At 44.7% G+C, this 21,293-nt stretch overlaps 1 protein-coding gene across 2 annotated transcripts in view; it reads left to right on the top strand.

Moving 5' to 3' along the window:
- Window positions 1-1,172: 1,172 nt before the first annotated feature.
- Window positions 1,173-21,293, top strand: part of kcnn1a (potassium intermediate/small conductance calcium-activated channel, subfamily N, member 1a) — a 60,227-nt gene continuing 40,106 nt past the window's right edge. For both annotated transcript variants that reach the window (XM_086043554.1, XM_086043555.1), the window contains exon 1: window positions 1,173-2,747. In XM_086043554.1, coding sequence (XP_085899680.1) covers window positions 1,401-2,747 — 1,347 coding nt within the window. In that variant the 5' untranslated portion in view covers window positions 1,173-1,400. The remainder of the gene's footprint in view (window positions 2,748-21,293) is intronic.

Here is a 21,293-nt window from a genome sequence, read left to right as displayed (position 1 = left end):
ACAGTAACATTGCTGCCCAAACTAACAAATGAAACTCCATCTTGCCAAGAAACTCACACAGGTCACAGCAAGCCAATTACTTAATGAAAATGATCAGGTTTCTAATGCGGCCCTGGCTTGCGGCTCCGGATCGCTGCAGCCATAAAACAGAGTGGACCTCAATGTGAAGGCTAAGTGCGCCACCGTTGCAGTCTTTGGAGCCCTCGCTGCCCCCATATGGCTGAGCTTTGGGAATTACTTGCGCCAAGGTGTGATATACGACGTGACCGTGTCATTACAATCATTTCTGCAAGTATACACGGAAAGATAATACATCAACAGCACAATCAAATGTTCACGTTTGACCCCCCCCCCCCGCTGTGGACGATAGTGATCAGCGAAATTGTTCATTATCGAGAAAAGCCACTTGAGCAATTTTTCGATATCCAGGTTAAGGTCGACTTACTGTAAGTAAGATACTTTTTTAAAGTTTGAGTTGCTATAACAGTGGAATTAGCTTCCGCCGTTTATCCAAACATCCCGTCCTTTGCAAGTGGTGGAAACCAAATTAGACGTTTGTTCGGCACACAAATGTATGTAGCGGACATTTCGTCAAGGATCAATTTCATTGTTCTATTAAAAAGTGAAATGGGTTGTTTTCACAGTCCAGCTATTCAATTCCAGGAATTTGTTTGTTTTTTTTTCTTCTTTTTTTTCCCCCAACGTCATGGGTCTGGAAATGTCTGGCAGTGCATCGATAAGCAATTTCACTGTACGATCTATAAAAAGCTTTTCTATTTCTGTACTTGGCTTTGAAATGCCCCTAAACGTTTTGTTGTGCGCAATGTTACACTTGAGTTTTCTCAGTTTTGCTTTCGAATGACTTTCGCTGTTTTGTAAATGCTGCTGCTGCGCACGAAGCACATTGACTCGCCTTGCGTATGAAATCTGCCATATGAACCGAGCTGCCTCGCCTTGCCTTAAGTGAACCAACAAGTGAGTGTATATGCGCCACTCAAAAGGCTTTAATGCGAGTTGCTCGGATGTTCATATTTTGACAGGCCTGCGGTGACGTGGCAGTAAAAGTGATTTGTGACAATGCAGGGCGGTTACGGCAACATGGGCAAAGTATTGCTTGAGCCCATCGCCCAATTCCAACACCTTTCCTCGTCTCGCCATTCGTGGTTCCAGCAAATGCGATTGCTCCGCTGCAACCTGTGCGCATAGCAGGGGCAATGGAGCCGTCATCATCTCCGGTCGAAGGCGGTGTTTTGGCACAAGTGTGACGTTTTAAGGCAGGTCCCGGCCAGAGCTACCAATGATACAAGTCGCTCCTACTCCGCCGGGCTGGTCGCAATGAACGGGCGTCGGAGCGGTGCACGGCAAAGGAGCAACCAGAGCGAGACTCGGCCATCAAGGGGATGCGGCATCGGTACGCGGGAGCTGTCTACCAGCACCACATCCCCCAGCAAAAGCGAGCCAGCGGCGGCGGCGGCGGCGGCGGCAACGGCGGCGGCAACGGCGGCGGCAACGGCAACGGCGGCGGCGGCAACGGCAGCAAGCCGAGCGGGGAGCCAGACGCGCCTGTTTTCAGCCTGCCGCCCCCGCCCTCTTCTTCCCACCACCGAGACCGCGCTTCGACTACCGACGCTCTCCGCCGGAGCCTCCAGGAGCTCCCGTGCGTGAGCCAGCCCGCACCGAGAGCGCCGCACGGCGGGGACGCGCCACCTCCGGCGGGCACCCGCGAGCGACAGCGAGGCGGCACCGAAGGCGGCGCCGCGGAGCCGGCCACTTCGCAGCAGCATCCCTGGGCCCCGGCCCCGGTTTTCCCGAGCTGCCACTGCAGTTTTTCCACGCAGGAGGCGAACCATTCACAAAACCAGCAGCGTCGCGTCGCGCCACCGCAGCCCTCCCCACCTTTCCCCCCGCCTATACCGCCACCGCCGACCACCACCACCGCCGCCGCCGCCTCCTCCTCCTCCTCCTCCTCCTCCTCCTCCTCCTCACTGCTGTTTTCTCGGGAATCCAAACGACGGGATCGTCTGGCAAGGAGTGCCAATAATTACCAACAGGCAAGCAACGTGGAACGCTGCAGGGGAGGAGGAGGAGGAGCAGGAGGGCAACGAGACCACAGGCAGTTGCAGCAGCAGCAGCAGCAGCAGCAGCAGCAGCAGCAGCAGCGGCAGCAGCAGCAGCAGCAGCAGCAGCAGCAGCAGCACTGTCGTCCAAGACTCCCACTGAGGGACTCCTCCCCTGAAGGAATCCGTGCAAACTCGCAGAAAAGGTGCACCGACAGAAGAGCATTCGAGCCTCAGACGCAGGAGCAACAGATTCCACAATTAAGAGCGCGGCAGCAGCTACTGGTGGGCAGCAGCTTGCCTCTCAACCACTGCGCCAGCGGCTCTGGTGAGCTATGTAGGACTCACCAGGCTCCACTGCTGCAACTGCAACAACAGCAGCAGCAGCAGCAGCAGCAGCAGCGGCGGCAGCAGCAGCAGCAGCGCAGCACACCGGGGCAGCACTGTGAAGCCCTAGACCGCAATAAGTGCGCCAGGACCCCCGCGCCAGGCGACCCGCACGGCGCAACGCCCCCGGCGACACAGCGGACAGACGCGGCCAAGTCGAGCGCGACTGGCGGCAGCAGCCACAGCCACAGCCACAGCAACAGCAACAGCAGCAGAGAGAGCCCCAACTACGGCTCCAGCTATCACCTGTGGCCCGAGAGCCCGCATAAAGGAGAGGAGAGGATACGCATCGAGCTCCAAAAGGTACACCGCACACTCATGTGTCATGCAATAGTCAATGACAGGCACAAATTTCTTCTCAATGGCCACGCCTGGCGTATGATTTGCAGCTCCCCCCCACCACCACCACCACCACCACCTCCCGTAAATGCGTGCTCTAGAAGCTATAATATGACCGCATGTTTTCAAGAATACAAAAAAAAAAAAAAAAAAAAAAGGACGTCATATGTCTTATCTACAATCTGACGGCCTCTTCGCGTTTATGTTTCAATTGGCCCTATAAAGGGTGCGCTCGCACACACACCTGTTCCGTGTTGCGGTGCTGTTTTGCTCTAGCACACAACACAGCTCACTGAAATATTCAAATGAGGCTCCCATGGCAGGTGATTCCGCAAACAAAAGCGCCTGTTGTTCCCCCCCCCGGCCCAGACAGGGAAGCATTTTCAATGTTTGGGCTGCTGCTCGGTGTCAGCTTTAATATGCGGCCGCGGCCGGCTGCAACTGCACCTGGCACTGCGTGGCAAGGCCTCCACATTCCTCGCAACTCACTTGGCAGAGTGCGTGCAGCTTTGTGTTGCGCTTACAAGGTGCAGCGTGATGCACTGGAAGCTGGAGGAGTACGCTAGAGGCCTTTTCTGTCTGTATTCGGACTCCTTGCTTTCACAATTGGAGGACAATTTAGGCACAGCTCATTCATTTTATCACTAATTTTTTTTTTTGGGGTCCACTTTTAAGCCACGGCGGCTTTTTCTGGGTGTGCAACTTGGCCACCAGAGGCAGTGTAGTGCAGTCATGCAGACGTAAATGAAGGAGAGTTGCGCAACTACTGCAAGCGACTCAGAAAGCTGCAGTAATATTAGCAGTTCAACACAGAGGATAAAGAATATATGCACCGCTCAAACTTTTAACACCGCCACGTAGATGCTACTCATAAACTCGTCGACGGCGTTTCGGCTTGCGTGTTAGCATCAAGCTAGCGGACTTTAAGGCAAAGTAATGTGGTTGTTTCAAATAGCTAATGTGAAATTGTCTTTGTTTTATGTTTAATTTAACCATAAACTTTAATAAACCAACTTGGAGTGGCAGTGAACAACATGAATCGTTTTTTTTTTTTTTTGAAGAATTGTTCACGATCTGCTAAGCTGAGGACTGTTGTGAAGTGAGTTGAGCTCTCCGCCACCGTACAGCGATACCTGTATAAGTTTTTTTTGCTCACAGGTTACAGCAAAAATAAAATTGGCCGCACAAGGGCTAGTATCTCGAAAAACTCGTAGGTCAGATTATTCTCATTCTCATACTACTCTAATTACAGTCCATTGAAAGTAACGGTTAAAAAACAATGCTAATGTCAGAGCTTTTCCCCCATTAGTACATGTTAGCATGTGGACAGGCAGCTATGCTAACAGAAACAAACTGGGCTATTTGATGAAAAAAAAAAAAGTCTTTTTTTTAAATATACGATTAACAGGGTTGTTTTATTGTGAGTAACACACTCGATTATGGCTGAAAAAAAAATGTCCTGAGTGAAGGAGAAAAAAGCTCGATGCTTTTTCTTATCTTCTCGATCAGTGGTTCTCAAACTTTTGACACCAAGTACCGCATCCAAATATACTAGGCTATCCAAGTACCAGTATTATTACCAACATTAAAATACAGTAGCATAGACGTGTAGTTGATAGTGTTTATCAAAAGGCAGAGGTATTTCTTTAATTAATATTGTAACATTATGCCCAATTCAAACATTAACATTGTACAAGATCAAACGCAAAAATCTTCTACAAAGTTAAACACAACTGAGCTGTACTTAACATTTTGCACATTTAATTTGGTGATCCTTTTGCGTACCACTAGAGGGCGCCTGCATATCACTAGTTGTTATCATAAAACACTTTGACAATCACTGCTCCGGATGGTTAAAAACCGTTCTGCTAAAGTGTTGCGTCTATGTTGAGAGACAACTCCAGAGCATAATTAGTGCTATTTAAAATATGATCCATGATAAAACAACGTTTTAACCATTTCAAGCAAGTTATTAACAAAATCAAACCAAATAAAAGCAACAAATTTTATCGGCTATATTTGATATGCAAGTGCTAGTTGATATTTTAAATAACATTTGGAAATCCCAGTTTACCACATTTACAGCCACATTTTGTCTCAGGACAACAGTAATATACACGTGTAATTTGTGCATGGATTATTTCAAATTTCTCTCGTGAGAATTTCCTCCGATTCCATAATGACCCTTACGATTTTTCCAAAACCTCCGTCGATATGATGGACGATGACGCGTTTATTTTTGTCGGGAGCGTATGCTAATATACGGTACGATGGGTAAGACATTAAAACATAAAAGAGCGGATGAACCTCGGAGGGCTTATTTGTAACATTTCTAAACACACAACAATGAATATGTCAAGAAGGCCGCTGCGTTGCTCGCTCGAGAGATTCAAAATAACATGAATATAGACATCCTGAGTAAATTATGTCAGACAGGGCTCATAAAATAAACTCTTGCAGGGCATTAAATCACAGGTTGAGGGAAAGTGGGATAGTTATGCTGCCAAGATCTTAGTTATCAGACACTTTGGATATACTGGAAAGTATTCCGTTGAGATCAGAGTCCTGCTTTTGTGTGTTCAGCTCTTGAAGAAAGAGCGACTTGCAGTCAGCAGCCGACGAGAAAACCCCCCCCCCCCCCAAAAAGCAACATTATTTGATGAAAATGTCGCTAAAGTCTCCAACTGATGCAACAGTTATCATAACTGGTTGAATGTGCTTGATTATTATGTTTGAAAATGAGTTAAATATAAGACCGTCTCTATTTTAGGTTGCATTAAAAAAATTGCATTTATGTTAATTGAGGTCAAGATGGACTGTCTAAAAAGAAAGAAATAAAAACAAGCAGCCCATTCATCTTCAGAAAAGACTTTTTTTTTTTTTTAAACTGAAAATAATTATGGCACGTCAAACAGATTGGCTTTATTCTATTTTATTTTTTAATAAAAACAAATTTAATTCCTAAATGTCATTTAAAAAAAAATGCAATTCCAATTAAGTGGCAAAAGCGGCTGTCATTTTTATGTTAAGCAGAGTTGCCGGTATCTGCTGTATGTAACTATTAACACAACTTGTAATCTAAGTTACTTTTAAAAGCAAGTAATCAGTAAAGTAACTATTACTTTTTAAAGCAGCACTGGGCGAGAATTTGACGTTAGTAAAACATTTTCACAACTCTTTTCACAAAACATTGACTTACAAGGAGTTGAATGGGACTTTTGTCATGCCCCGTGGTGGGGGGGCTATGTATCGTTTTTACTGGCACTAAGCAACTTTGAGGAGGATGGGAGCAACCCTGGCACACAAAAAAAAAAATACAAATGTCCTGAATTGCTTTACGGCGTATGTCACTTCCTCCTTTCGCTACAAGGACAGAAGTCGATTGGGACACGGTATTACTGGTGTCACGGCAGAAGCCCCAAAACAAACCAAAAAAACAAAAGTATTGTTTGAACAAAATTAGATTCATTACCTCATCGCTATATAAGTGACAGCGCATTTCATTGGTTGTGAATTGGTTTATAAAATAACACGGAATGAAATAGTAACATGGATGCACACTGTACTATCTGCCTCACTTTTCCCACGTTCGGGATTCGAATCTTGGCTGCGGTCGTCCTACTATTTAGTTCACCGAAGATTCCAAATCCTCCATGGATGTGAATAACTTTTTGCCCGTGTGCCGCCCTGTGTTTGGTTGGCGCCCACCCAAGGTCATCTGGGATAATCTCCAGCTCACCTGCGACCATAATGAGGGCAAATCCAGTCGAAAATGAATGGATATAATAACACGTCAGATCTCAACACAGTCTAACAAAATAGCGCTGTTTGTCCTGAATTGGTTTTGACAGATTTCCATTTTTGTCTCAGGGTTGATGAAACAATTATCTCCCAACTTCCACAATTGCTATACTGACGACATGAATTGCTCTTTCACATCCATTTGTGAATTTTACCGCGTGAGAACATTCTCAAGATGTCTGACGGGATGCATATTAAAATGATAAGGGCTCATTTGCCTTTGAGCAAAACTGCCGTCCCTCAGCGTTTGTTCAAGGTGCCGGTGAGGTCAACTTTTTACATGACAAGAGAGTCGAGACAAGAACAGAAGGCAGCATCCAAATAAATGCACCGGGCTCCTTTTTAGGACGCCGCAGCTGGCACCGGTAACAAAAGGTGACGCCACCTTCGACGACTCGTAGAACTTGGTTCCCTTTTGGGGACTCAGCAGAACCCTGAAAGGAGTGAAGTGAAAGTAGCCTTCGTGATTAGTTGTCATCATTCTGCCCGAGTTGGACTTGTTGAGTCCTACGATGACCTCCTCCAAGGAGGCTAGGTTGTCGAAGGTATCTGTTGTTGTTTGCTAGGGTAGCATTTCCCAACCCCAACTGGACCAAGGAACATCAAACATGTTCTTTACAATAAAGTGTTAGGAATGTTCAAATAATTCCAAAACCGATGTACAAAAACTGCCAAGAGTTTTTATTAGGGCCCGAGCAGCGACCACTGTGAGGTCACTGTTGTTTTCTTCTTATTATTATCTGTAACGAATCACCTTTTTGAGGGTCTAAACATGAACGAAAACTCAGCAAATTTTGCACATACATCAGACCTGCCAAAAAATGAGATTTGTCATATACGAGTGCAAAAAAAAAATGTGTCTATACTTTGGTATTGTTATTTAACAACCGTTTCTCTAAACTTAATATGGAATCTGTTTGTATTATTCACAACGACAGCAACATTCCTAGTCAACATTCACCGATGATGAAAATTTGAGTGCCCTTCCTACTTTTCCGGCAGTGATCCAAACACCGCACTCTCATCGACGCTCAGTGATTGCCCAACAATTGCATAACCCGGCAATGGAAACCTCCCCCTTACGAGCTGTGCCTCAGTATCAAACCCTTCCCGCCTCCTCTGAACAGCCAAGTATTCCCATACGATATGCTTATCTATCCATCCATTATCTGCCGCTTATCTGAGGTCGGGTGGTGGAGGCAGCGGCTTCAGCAGGCAAGCCCAGACTTCCCTCTCCCCAGCCACATCTTCCGGCCAGATCCCGAGGCGTTCCCAGGCAAGCCGGGAGACATGATGGGTCGTCCTCGGGGGCCTCCTGCCGGTGGGACGTACCTGGAACACCTCACCAGGGAGGCGTCCGGGAGGCATCCTAATCAGATGCCCGAGCCACCTCAGCTGGCTCCTCTCAACGTGGAGGAGCAGCGGCTCGACCCCGAGTCCCTCCCGGAGTGCCCGGAAACCCGTTCCGGCCGCTTCCATCCGAGATCTTGTTCTTTCGGTCACGACCCACAGACCATAGGTGAGGGCGGGAACGTAGATCGAGCGGTAAATGGAGAGCTTCGCCTTTCGGCTCAGCTCCTTCTTCGCCGCGACGGACCGACACAGAGTCCGCTATGCTTACCCACCTGAAGATATTTGGGGGGGATCGCGGTTACATCTTACCGACTTGCTCTTAATGAGGCGGCCCATAGCTGCCCGGCCCCTGTTTGAAATCCCATAAGCAAAACGCTTGTGACAGAACAAGCCCGCTAAAGTGTATACGATTACAGTATCCCGCAGCACACCCTGAAACTTAATAGCGAGCCCACTGAACCGGCGGGGGGGTGGGGTGGGGAGCGCGATATTGTGTCCTGCCTCAATAACATTGCGCTTTGAAAGATGCATTACTGCGTCCATTGTGATAGGCTGTGTAAGTACTCTAATGCCTGCCACTTACTGCTATGGTGATATCCCCTGCAGGGACATTGTAATCGGCCAATACTGGCGTTATTTGTTCGGATCTAAGAGAGTCTCAGAGCGGCTCTGCCATGGCGGACGTCTGCGTGGACGCAAACGCAACTTCGCACAGCCGACATCATCGCGTCGCTCGAACTAGTCAAGACCGAATCAACAGCACGTCGACTGATTGTATCCAAGTATGGGACTCCGTTTGACGTACCGGTAATTTGTCTCAAGATGCGATTGATCGATTCTTCACACCCAATTCATCGGTTCTTACGCCCGTCCTTAATATTGTGCGGCGACAGTATTTCAAAAATCACAAAATATTCTTGCAACATTCACGTTATGATCTACGACCAATAATCTAGCGCTTGCTATCATTGAGTATCGATTACTTTTACGACTAGCTTGAAATGAAGCGGCTGCTCCACTTGACTGGCGTTATTTCGGTTCACAGTAACTTGGGGCTTGCTTGAAACGTGAAGGCGAAGACTCGAGGCTTACCTCAGATTCGCGCGTACTGCATGTGACGTAATCCCCCTTCTGCTGCTAACTAATGCCAATGATTCTATCATGACACGCATTGGCTGATCCGATGGTCCCGTGTCGCGTTTGTTTTTTCGCCTTGGTTATGACGAGAAGAGTGACGAGCGTCCGATCAGGGGAATCCAAGGTCGTACGTGTCGTTGCAGAATAGCCGCTTGACAAAAGGATGCGGAGCTCTTCCGGGAATGCTGCTGTCACCTTGCAATCCCGCAACATGCTCGGCGTCACCCGTACGGCGCGGGCGAGGTCAACGCAACTGCGCCGCTCGCTAACCGTCTCATTGACACTTGCCGCAGGATTCACTGCGGCCGTGCTCAGTGCGTGACGGTCGGACGTGGAAGTATTTCGTTGAGCAATCCTAATGTGGGGAAAAAAAGTACTCATCGCCATACAGAGAATACCTGGCAAATTTAGCTATCTTAACTCATTCACTGCCAGACATTTTCAAACCCTCGTTTACCCTAACGTTTGACAAAATATGTGGAAAAAAATATATGAATTAATTCCCGGGATTGAATGGCTGGACTGTGAAAAGTCAATTTGTCAATGGCAGCGAATGATTTCATGAAGAAATTATTGACAGGATTGGACTGAAAAAGAAAAATCAACGTAAAGGAGGGACCAAAAATGGAAAATCTCGGAATGTAAGTTTAGGGGGCAGGGCGGCGCTGCCTCCCCTGCCTGCCCTCACCGCGTGTCGTCCCCGCGCCTTAGAATATAGAAACATAGAATATGAACGCGCTGCCAAATGGTCGGGAAGAAAACAGCATCTTCCTTCTTCCTTCCAGGGTGTGCAGAGTTTCATATTTTAGCAGGTGCTGCTAGGTTTTAGGCAGACACGGCAGCCACCTCCTTGATCGAATTACAACGATTCACTAATGCAAGCCAATTACCCTTACATGTTACAGAACACTAAAACAGCGACGCCCTCGTTGATAACCCGCATTGCATCATTAAGACTAAATCATTAAAATTCCTTGAGAAATTAAGCAAAACTAGGTGCAGAAAAAAAAAAAAAAATCCTGAATCAGCATCTTTAACTGGATCCGCACCAAAGTGTAATGAGTGTGTCTCCACCAAGTCTCACGGAAGTAAGTGAATGAGTATTTGTGTAATCCTGCAAACAAACAAAACGCTCTGGAATGTCTCCAAAACGTAATGGATTGTTCTTTGGGTGATTGTTTAGCAGTCCACTAAAGTTAATCAAAATCAGCTGATTGTTTCTTTTTTGTTGTTGTTGTTGTTGTTTTTTTTTTTCTACATGTAGTCCTGCTTACACAAACATAAACGTAGACATAACCAAAACCGGAGAGAAGAAAGATCCAAGGACGGACGCGCACCGGGTGTTACACATGCAATCTTTTCTTATGGGGAAACAACACATACAACACAACACATCATGAATGTCATGGAAGAAGCGGATTGCCCTGGAAGCTAATTACTTTAATCCATTTTTTTTTTTTAATTTGGTTAAAAAGGTCAACTACGACTCGTGATGTTCATAAAAAAAAAAAAAAAAAAAAAAAAAAAAAGACAATTTGATACACACCTCAGTACAGCTGTTGCGGTGCGATACTATTCAAGGACAGCTCAATTTTAAAATGGAACGATTCGGTTTGGTCCGACTCAGCGATTTGATGCGAAATGTTATGGCTCGGTTCGAGAGGTTTGTCAAAATCAATCGATGAATCGACAGCAAATCAATTATCAAAATAATCAACAACTATTTAAATATCCTAGTAACCATTTAGAGTCATTGTGTATCTTAAATTCCCCCAAATCCTCTGATTTCAGCCTCTCGCCAGTAATTATTCTCTGATTTCTGTAGTTCACCATGAAAAGCAGACTGATTTCTTTTTGGTGTTTTTTTTTTTTTTTCCTGCTTTTACTTTGGAAACCAGAAGCTAAATCAGTTTCGAACAGTTTGTCGGGTAGAACATCAACCCACCGGTGTGATATTGCTGAGTCGTTGTTTAGTTGCGGTTGTTTGACACCCCCTAGCAGTTACGCATTTTTGTAAAACACAACGTAGTGGCGGAATCGAATTTTTCTGTGAGCTCACGTGATACGACGTGACATGACATCCGTTCCGCCGTTCACCTGTAAAGTAGAATTTTCCACCACTCCCCGTCGGTAAACGTTCAAATGTGGCATACACGACGTCACATCTGTTCCCATCCGGCGTGGAAAAAAAAAAACGCTCATCTTATTTGTAAAAGCAACGCGTTAGCCTTGGCTTTTGAAATAACCCTCGACGTGGGCTCGCCTAGAAAAGGAACACCTCGGTAAACCTCAGGTCGATTAGGACTTTCTCTATCGCGCCGCCGTGTTGTTCCAGGGCAGGGCCTCCCTTTTGTTTTGCTCCCATTTCCAGCCGCGTTTGCATCGGTGCCTGTGCGAGGACAGCCAACACCTTGAAAGTAAACACACCTCGCCGAACAATCAAATGTGAGGCGAGGGGTAGAACCGAGTTCACATCCTCTGTTATGCGACGAGGCCCGCTGTAGATAACAATTGCATGAAAAGAAAAGAAGGAGCTGGAGTCGCTGGTGGCTCTCAGTTTTCGGCAGCAGCTGGCACCGCACGCGCGCGCGCGCAGTAAGTATGAACGTGAAGCTCTTTTAATAATTGATGGGTGTTTTTTTATTTTTTTTATTTTTGCCAGTGTTTAAGTGCCACTGCTCTGAAATAGACGCGTTACCGCGTGCGTTGCTATGGCGAGAGCAGCCGGGTGTTGTGTAGCAGCCACTCTCTCTTTAAAGAGTTTGGTCAAGCGTTTGCGAGCCCCAGATTGTGTTTTGGGTTTACAAGTCATCCCTCGCACATGCCCGCACACGTGTACGACGCGTCCCTCGCGAGGCACACCGTCGGCTCGCCCGCGCACAAAAGGAACGGTATGAACGGCCGGTGTTCTAATGGCGCTCCACTTGATAGAGTTCATTCGCTTTGCGTTTCATTCGAGTGAGCCGGCACAAGGAGAGGCGGATTGAATTACTTGCGGTCCAGTTGAATACAAAGGGTGGAAAGAAAGCGCGTTCGGGGGTTTCCTCAGTCGCCAGAAGCCTCGCCGCTTACTCACAGACCGGCGGAGGCGCCGCACGGCACGTGTTTTTCTTCGGCGGTGGGATGCGTAACTAGTTGGGCAACGGGTTTGAACGTACATTTTTATCGACACCATTTTGGGCCTCTTTGCATTAAGTCCCTGCAAAAAAGGAAGAAAAAAGAAACGTCTTGTAAGATTTGACACGTCGCGGAGAAGAGGGTTGTGAACAAGCCTGGCACGTTTGAATGGTTAAAAAAACCGCCAAGTATATAAAATGAGGCTTCAAAAGTTTGAAAAATGAAGCCGCAATATGTGCTAAAAGCATGCTATACCAGGACAAGTACTTCAACCTGGAAAAATGGACGCTACTACAACTAGCATCTTATATTTACTATTTTCATATATCTACTTCGCGGTTGGTCGTCACCTGAGCCCTGAGGGACTCTGATGTCATTTACAGTCGACAGTAAGTGACAAAATGGCCGCCCGCTGAAAAAGATTTTCTGATTCATTTTTGACGTGACTTCCTCTTTAAAGCCTCAGGTGGCTTGAACATATAGCACTGGGTGGTCGCGGGTTTTTCAACATCGCAACAAAGAAAAGCTCAAAAAGCTCTAAAGCTGCCAAGACAGCGAAGAAGCCCCTGAAACATGGCCTTCTGATAAATATCCGCCCCTTTTTAGCCTTCTCAGGGGGCGGCCATTTTGTCATTTCTGTCGACTGAAAATGACATCACAACTACCCGGGGCTCAGGCAACCAATCACAGCTCGCCTATTTTCTTAAGCTTAGCCACGATCGGTCGTTACCGGAGCCCTGAGCAACTGTGATGTCATTTTCACTCGACAGGAGACAAAATGGCCGCCCCCAGAGATGGCTAAAAAAAGGGGTGGATTTTGCTGCTTAACTCTTATTCCAAAACCGCAATATTTATCAGAATGCCTTGTTTCAATTTGTGGGCTTGCATAGAACATATTCTAGAAAAAAAATATGTTTGGGTTGATTCCTTCTGAGTTCTAAAGCGGCCGAGCCAGCGGAATTTCTGATGGGACGGTATAGTTTTGGGGTGTACTGTAGGCAAAGCTGGCTAGGTAAATGCATGTCAAATTTGCGCCGGATAGCCACTGATGCGTACGTGGGCGCTAAAGTTCTTCTACAGTAGGGGAGGGGGGAGCCGAAAGGCGTCACAGGTCACGGTTTTAGCCGCGCCCACAAAATCAAGAAAAACTGAAATTGGTAGCAAACAGTTATGCTATCTCCTCATACATGAGTACAACATAGCTGTCATTCTTTGCACGTTTTCAGCAGTCATCAAACATGTATGAAATATTTCTAGTAGTGCCAAATCTCTGAATTAACTTGATGGGTTTCTTTAATAAATAGCTGTAGCTCATTTATATGCTAATTGGCGAGAGAGTCTGGTCAAGGGATGCCAGGCATATGTATCACCAAAGTGCATATGCTTTATGGCTAATTAGCTTATTGATCCGAGGTTGCTCCGACATGAAGGCATGATCGCAAAAGACAAAAGACTCGGCGAGTGCGAGTTATGCAGCTGTAAGCAGATATTTGTCACTCACCGTGAGGCGGGAGGACCTGGTGAGATTCAGCTGTACATTGATTGCTTGGTGTGCGCGGGTGTCAAAGCGCAGGTGCGTGTGTGTTTATTTCGCGGTTTTGCCGCTGTGCCAGCTCATTGAATCATTTCAACATTGCCTGCCGGTTATTTGTGAATGTTTTGCGAGAGGCAGCAATCTGTGGGGGTGCGCAGCGCACGCAGCAACGTGTTGTTTCATCCCGTTTTGCTCGCACTATCGACACGCTTTTTGCTCGCCGCCCGCCAGGCCGGGAAGACGCGCGATTTGGAAAAGATTCGCCTGCTCGTGTGCTGAGCAAGCGCGTTTGCTTCGTGGGGTTTGGCCATGCGGACTGGGTGTGTTTTGTGCTGTCTACGTCACAAGCTGCCAACGCGCTCTTTCATCGTCATTTATTTATTTATCTATGATTATTTTTTTTACACCCTTAGGTCAGAGTTTGAGTGCACATGCCCCGAGCTGCTGCTCGACTTCATTTAGAGAACACGATGCTCGACTATCGCCGTGCAAAACTCAATCACATCCTCCTCCGGCCATTGTTAAATATTCACGGCGAACAATGTTGATCCGCATTCAGTGTGTGCCTTGTGAGAAAATGGCAAGTTGCATTTGTTACGTTTGGGCTAACAAGAATGATTTGAGTGGGAAGAAGGTCTAAAGAAAATCCCCCAGTCACCGATCAGAGGCTCGTGAACTATATGTGTTTAAATATGCAAAACAGTGTGCGTCAATGGTGCGCTTGTCCCTTGCCAACCATAGTGGCTCCTTTTCAACACACAGGCTTCACAAACGCAAGACAAGATGAATGAAACTGTTTTCATTAGTTAAAAAAAAAAAAAAAAAAAAAAAAAAAAAGACTTTATGCCTAGCTGAGCAAACGTGGATGAGGCAGCACAAGCGCGTTTCGGAGTGTGGAAAATTCTACTTTTTGTAAGTGTTTACGTGCTTCTTAAAGCGTTTTGCGTCATGTGCACGTTTGTGTGGTTTTGGCATATGATTATGAATCTGGAGTGATCAATAGCTGTTTCCAATTTTGGCCATAGAGAAAAAAACATGAATGTTATGCATTTATTTTCATAACAAAAATAAAAGGTGACAGATTTTTTTTAGAATTCAGTTTTAAGCTCAGATAAAAAAAAAAAAAAAAAATAAATAAATAAAATAAAAAAAGGTAAAACAAGCACTGAGTTTGATTTTGATATTCTGGCTGTGTGCTTTGTGACCTGTTGTGTCATTTTCGTAACTTGGAAGTTTGGTATTGAGCATTAGTAAAAATGCGTTGGCTTGTCACATATCATGGCAAATTTTTCTATTTTGTATTCTTTGATTTAAGACTAAAATTGAGATGTGAAAAAAAATGTCTTTTATTTTGTTTTGTTTTTTCATTTTATTTTGTGTTACAAACCCAATAACAAAATAAGTAAAAGGTTTTTTTTTTTTTCAATTGCCAATTTCAAATGGAAAGAACAAATGATAGAAGCATTATTATGGCGCAGTTGGAGAGCATCCCGCTTATCCTGTTGAAGGCGAGCTGGAGCGCCTGCCTGCTCATGTGTTCCCCGAATTTAGGAGATTTTGCGACAGTCCAATAAAACCAAGCTTCAACCTTTTGGCCATAATTCCAAAGTTTGGCATAAATATAACAATGCATATCACCAAAAGAACACAATACGTACAGTTAAAGCAGATTGGTGACAACACCATGCTTGCGCTTTTCTTTTTCTTATTTATTTTTTTCAGCTGGAACAGAGGTGGAATGAATTACGAGCAGTTTGATATGGCAGTCACTAGCAAAAAAACCTTCTGCTATAAATTAGAAAAAAAATAATGTCGGGAAAAGCCTGCTGGAACGTCCGAAATTGATTTGGGGTTAATGAGGGGCACTTTAAATGGTGGCAGGCGAGCGCTGACTCCCATTTAACATGAATTTGAATATGATTTTGAACACATCCACATACCCTCAATTGCCTATAATAGTAATAACGACAATAATAATTATTGTTGTCATTTCTACTTCCCTTATTGATAAGCTTTTCGAAATTCAACTGAGTTGCACAGGTTGTATACTGTACAGGTCACATTAATTGGGGGGGGGGGGGGACATTTTGAAGTGATTTATCTTGGTCTCGTGGCATTTGAGCAGGGATGTGTTTTTTTTTTTTTGGTTTTTTTTTTAACACCTTAGCCACCGTATAGACTCAGCCAACCATCCACACTCATATTCACACAGTCAAGTGGGACGTGAACACACTCCGCCTGCGGCCCAGAGAGCCACGGCGCCATCAGCGATTCCTCAACAAAAGACGCAGAGCAAATGTGGCGCCTATCACGCCGATGCCCAAGACAACAGGCGCGATAACATCATATTCTTAAGGTCACTTTATCCAATAAAAAAGAAACGTTGCTAAATAATGCCGGCGAAAAGGAAGCTCAACATTCAGGAGGTAGACATCCTTTTTCCCCACCCTGCACTGTGACATTTAAATGTTGTTTTCATTCCATAACATGAAAACGGAATTTGTGTGGTATGACTTGTTGCTGGGACGTCAATGAAGATCATTTCGCATTTGATAACAAGTTTATGCTGAAATCCAGCTAATTCCAAATGGGTTTTTTTTCCCACAAATGTTTTTTTTTTTTTTTTTTTTTCCCTCAATATTTGTGTTTGTACAGACCTCGCCCCGGCTTCACCATTAACCATCTCATTATCTTGTCTCCATACAACAATTGTTACGTTTACACGGGCCACTTTAATCACACTATTGATCTTTTCCCTAAATGGGACTCTACTTCAATTATGGTGATTATGTGCGATGTGTATCGAATATTTAATTCACAATCCCATAAGTATTTGGCAGAAGAGTCACAGTATGCAGTATTTTCCCAGAAATATTCACTTGCGCCACAACACACTCCACAAAACTGCCGAAAATGTAGACTTATTAGGAAAAATATATTTTGACCCAAATTTTTTGTTTTAAAAAGAATTTTCTCAATTTCAAAGCCGTTCTGGCCCGATTTACAAGGATCTCATCACAAGCACAAAAATGACGTTTTTAAGGCCCATCTCTCATTGAGCGGAAGACATTCACCAGACATTTGCAAACAGTTTTAACGACAACAGTCGCTACGTTCGCTAACGCTAGCAAAACCTTTTCTGCTCGGTCCGATAAGGCCTTAAGGGATGGAATTGGAAGCGCGAGCGGAAGACAAACAAGCATATTACCGAGTTAGAGAAGAAATGGATTGCAATCGGATTATTTTCAGTCACATGTCATGGCTCCAAAACTGCGATGCAGAATTGACGATGTCGCGATCAACTATCGGAAAATGTTTCCACTTCATCTTCCACTTCTGTTCGCGGGCGCAAACAGCTCCGCACCCATTTTTGCACGTACAAACCTTAAAGTTTTTTCCCCAATTTTCTTATTTTTTACGTGAATGGTGTTTCCACATGACAGACATTGATTGCATTTATGTGAAAATGTAATGTTTTTTTTCAAAATTGGAGATAAGTGTCTTTCACAGGACAGCGACGATATGGTCCTCTTACTCGCCGATTAGCCGACTTTACTACTCCGCATCAACGTTCAAAGCGACACGGGCTGTCTCTATCAAATATTTTTACTATCGATTATTCTACCGATGCATCGAACCATCAGATGCTTTGATGTGTATTACAAAAGCATTTTTTGGTAATATTTAGTGATTTGAAAAAAAAACAACTATCACACAAAAGGGATTGATGTTCTCACCAACCTTTCGTCAGTTGGTGGTTTGGTCCCAAATAAAAGCAGATGCTTGCAAATGTCTCATTTCGATTGAAATGAAAAGAATCAGTTTAAAGGCCCACAGAAATCAGAGAATAAGTTCGGCCGAGAGGCTGAGTTTGAGTATATTCCTCTCATCGATTACTCGATTATTAAAGGAATATTCAGTTTCATGCCCGTTTGCTATAATTGTCTTCCATACTGTGAGCCTTTTTGCACGACACTCGCATGAGGTCGCCTTCCTCTCTATTTGTCTCCCCGTGCCTCTGTGTGCCTCACTGGTTTCTATGGTGTTTGTCTCTGCGTGCTGTGGTTCCCATACAGCTGCTCTCGCCTCCATTATCAGCCTCCCACCGACTGTTAACCCTCAATAGGCCTCTGGTCTGTGCACTTCCCTCTTTGTCACAGGCATTTTCTCTTTAACCCTTTCACTAACAAAGCTACCACCCATCTGTGCCTGCTTTTTTTTTTTTTCAGCATTTTCAGTCCATTTTCAGCATCTCTTCTTTTACATAAAAGCAATTTACACTAAAGAGCCCAAGGGGCATTAGGCAAATGCAGCTCTCCATAACAAAAAAAAAAAAAAAAAAAAAAAAAGTCCTGCTGGGAAACTGTAGCTTGCGGCCATTAGTACAATTTTCAGAACTTTTATCACGTAAGATGTAATAGATGGTCATGGAAGAAAGCTGGACTGATTTGGGGTTCAACATAGCTCAGAGATTACTTCCAGGGTTGTAAAGTACAAAACGACTGTGCGTTGGTGCGCGTGCGTGTGCTGCTAGGCTGCGTTTGACTTTAGCCAAAGAAAAGTGGGTGGCTCGGAGAAGATAAGAATATTCAATTAGCTTGACTGTACGGAAGATGGCTGCAGCAGACGTTCCGCAGGAGCCGGGTGACGTGTGGCAAGGAGTTCTCTCTTTGAGGGGAGGCGAATGAAACCTGATATCTGCTCATTTCATCTTGTCCCCACATTTTCCCGTTGGAGTGTTAAACGTACAATAGCTCATATTTTACTCTGATAATTTACCCTACTCTTAATGCTCTTCTAAAAGTTGGGGTTCATCTTTCAGGGTGGGAAAGCAAATGGTTGATAAGTTAAACGCTAATTTGACAGCATTACTATTACTGATATGATAAGGCTGCCTATACATTAGTTTTGTTCCCAGACTTCTCTGATAGGTGCGGAGTGCAATTAACTCATTCACTACCATTGACGTATTTAGTTGTCTTTTCACATTCCAGCCATTCATTCAATCCCAGGAACGTATATATGTATTTAAAAAAAAAAAATTTTACAACATTAGGGTAAAAGAGGGTCTGAAAATGTCTGGCAGTGAATGAGTTAATGTTAGTTGACTGTGGAAAACACATCGGTAAAACTACAGAAAAGCATGTAAAGTATTGTTTGGTTCCCTGTTGATTTGTTTATTGGTTTTGGAAACTACATAACTGATTTCCTCGCCTCTTTGTGAACAGTTGCCAAACGTCGCACGCAGGTTTGGTTTTCACTTTTTACAGACAAATGCGTTTTGCATCTACCGCTCAAGTCACAATGGAAGCATTAAAGACAAGTCGAGCATCAAATTTTATTTTCAAGAAAATGTTCTAGGCAGCCCCACTGGTTTAAACATGGCATTCTGATTAATATTGCATTTGTGGAGTTAATCCATCCGTTTTTAGCTAGCTCCGGGGGCGGCCATCTTGCCACTTGCTGTCGACAAATAATGACATCACAGGTGCTCAGGGCTCAGGGGACGACCAATCACGGCTCACCTTTTTTCCGAAGCTGAGCCGTGAATGGTCGTAACCTGAGCCCTGAGCAACTGTGATGTCATTTTCAGTTGACAGCAAGTGGCAAAATGGCCGCCCCCAGACATGGACAAAAACGTGTGGATTTTACTGTTAAACTCCGCAAACGCAATATTCATCACAATGCCGTATTTTGACTAGTGGAGGCGCATAGAACATATTATTGAAAAGAAAAATTTGGGGTTGACTTCCACTTAAAGGGAATAAAAAAAAAAAAAAAAAAAAAAAAAAAAAAAAAAAAAAGACTGCTCTGTTGTCTTACCTCATCCTTGTACGACATGTTATGATGCGTTTCACGGAGTTATAGGCTTGTTGCTTATGTTGGCTTGTATTGTCTTTTAATGACTATGCTGACAATAATATACTTAATTTTATTGTTAGCGCTAAGGCGGATTCACTAATATGACAACGCAAAGAAGCACTTTCTCTTCTCGACTCAACCCGTTGGCTCGTCGCGTCCTCGTCATAAATCTCAAGCAGGACGTATCCAGGCAACTCTCAAGTCAATCTTTACTGAGTTTGTTGCGCTATTGATCCGTTCTGTGCTATAGGTTGTCCTGGCTTCTCTCTATTGATGCGTTTTCCCTTCGGGGCGGGGGGTAGAAAAGTGCCTCTGCCTGACTTTACTCCAGGCTCGTTCTCGAATGACTTAAGAGTCCCTCAACAATAAACGTGACACAAGTTGGCATTTATGTACTGATATTGTCGTCTTGCTTTGAATAAGCTAGCATAACTCTGGGCTAGTAATGAGGGTCATGTAGCGCTCGAGGGTGATCATCTCTGCGGCTACCGTCATCCCGCTGGAATGTCCGACAGCTCCCAAAGGGGCAGTTAAATAATGACACACAGACCAAGCTTTATTTGGTGCTTTGGTTATCCTAGCATTCGTTTGGTCACCTAGCATTAGCATTCGTCGGCAGTTCCTTGTGCGAGAGTATTCATAGTTTAATTCACCCTTGAACTTTTTGAGTTCTTCACGAGGCCCGGGTCGATTTAGTCGATTTAAAAATGCAACTCACCCCCCCCCCCCTCAATTCATATCTGAACCTCTTGTAGATATGTTAATGAGCTCAGTAAAATACGCCGTCTCAGCCATAAACAACACATGGCCTGAAATAATGGTTTGTCATTGAAGAAGTTTCACCAAGTGTAAACTAGTTTGCTTCAAATGGCCCTTGCGATCACGTCCACTTTTGTTGAAGTGCCGATAAGGCGAGATTTACGCCCATGACCCTTTTCTTATTTCTTCCAATATGCATCAAGGCATAATGAGTAGAAGAAGAAAAAGGTATACAGCAAGGCTGCGGCAATTTTTGACTATTCTACTGACGATCACATCAATTAATCGAGTAATCAAATAAAACCTGATTTCGCGTTATTAAAGCGGAAGTCAACGTAAACATTTTTTTTCCAAGAATATGTTCTATGCAAGCCTACTAGTTGGAACAGGGCATTCTGATAAATACTGCGTTTGTGGAATAAGTGTTACTCCACTCGATTTTAGCCATCTCTGGGGGGCGGCCATTTTGTCTTCTGTCGACTGAAAATGACATCACAACCGCTCACAACGACCAATCATGGCTCGGATTCAGAAAACAGGACTGGTCGTTGTGAGCGGTTGTGATGTCATTTTCAGTCGACAGAAGACAAAATGGCCGCCCCCAGAGAAGGCTAAAAACGAGTGCATTTTGCAGCTTAACTTATATATTCCCCAAACGCAAAATTAATCAGAATGCCGTGTTTCAACTAGTGGGCCTGCTGGGAATATATTCTCGAAAAAAATAAGTTTGGGTTGCCTTCCGCTTTAAACAAGACAAATGTGCATGTGATAGGCTTGAATTATTGCTGTTCACTTGTTCACATCCTCAAATTCCACACTGTATTATCTGTGATTTGAGTGTATGCGGCTGGTGAGTGACGTGGGAGTCAGCGAATGAGAGCGTAGTTGGCCGTTGTGAGCTCGCGTAAGCAGCCGGCTGTTCATCGGCTAACCGTTAGCCACTCTGC

This window comes from Filicampus tigris, chromosome 10 (assembly GCF_054856515.1).
Source record: "Filicampus tigris isolate MCC_2025a chromosome 10, RoL_Ftig_1.0, whole genome shotgun sequence".
Taxonomy (NCBI): Eukaryota; Metazoa; Chordata; class Actinopteri; order Syngnathiformes; family Syngnathidae; genus Filicampus; species Filicampus tigris.
The sequence above is the reverse complement of the archived record's forward strand: the minus strand, read 5'-3'. Positions and strand labels throughout refer to the sequence as shown.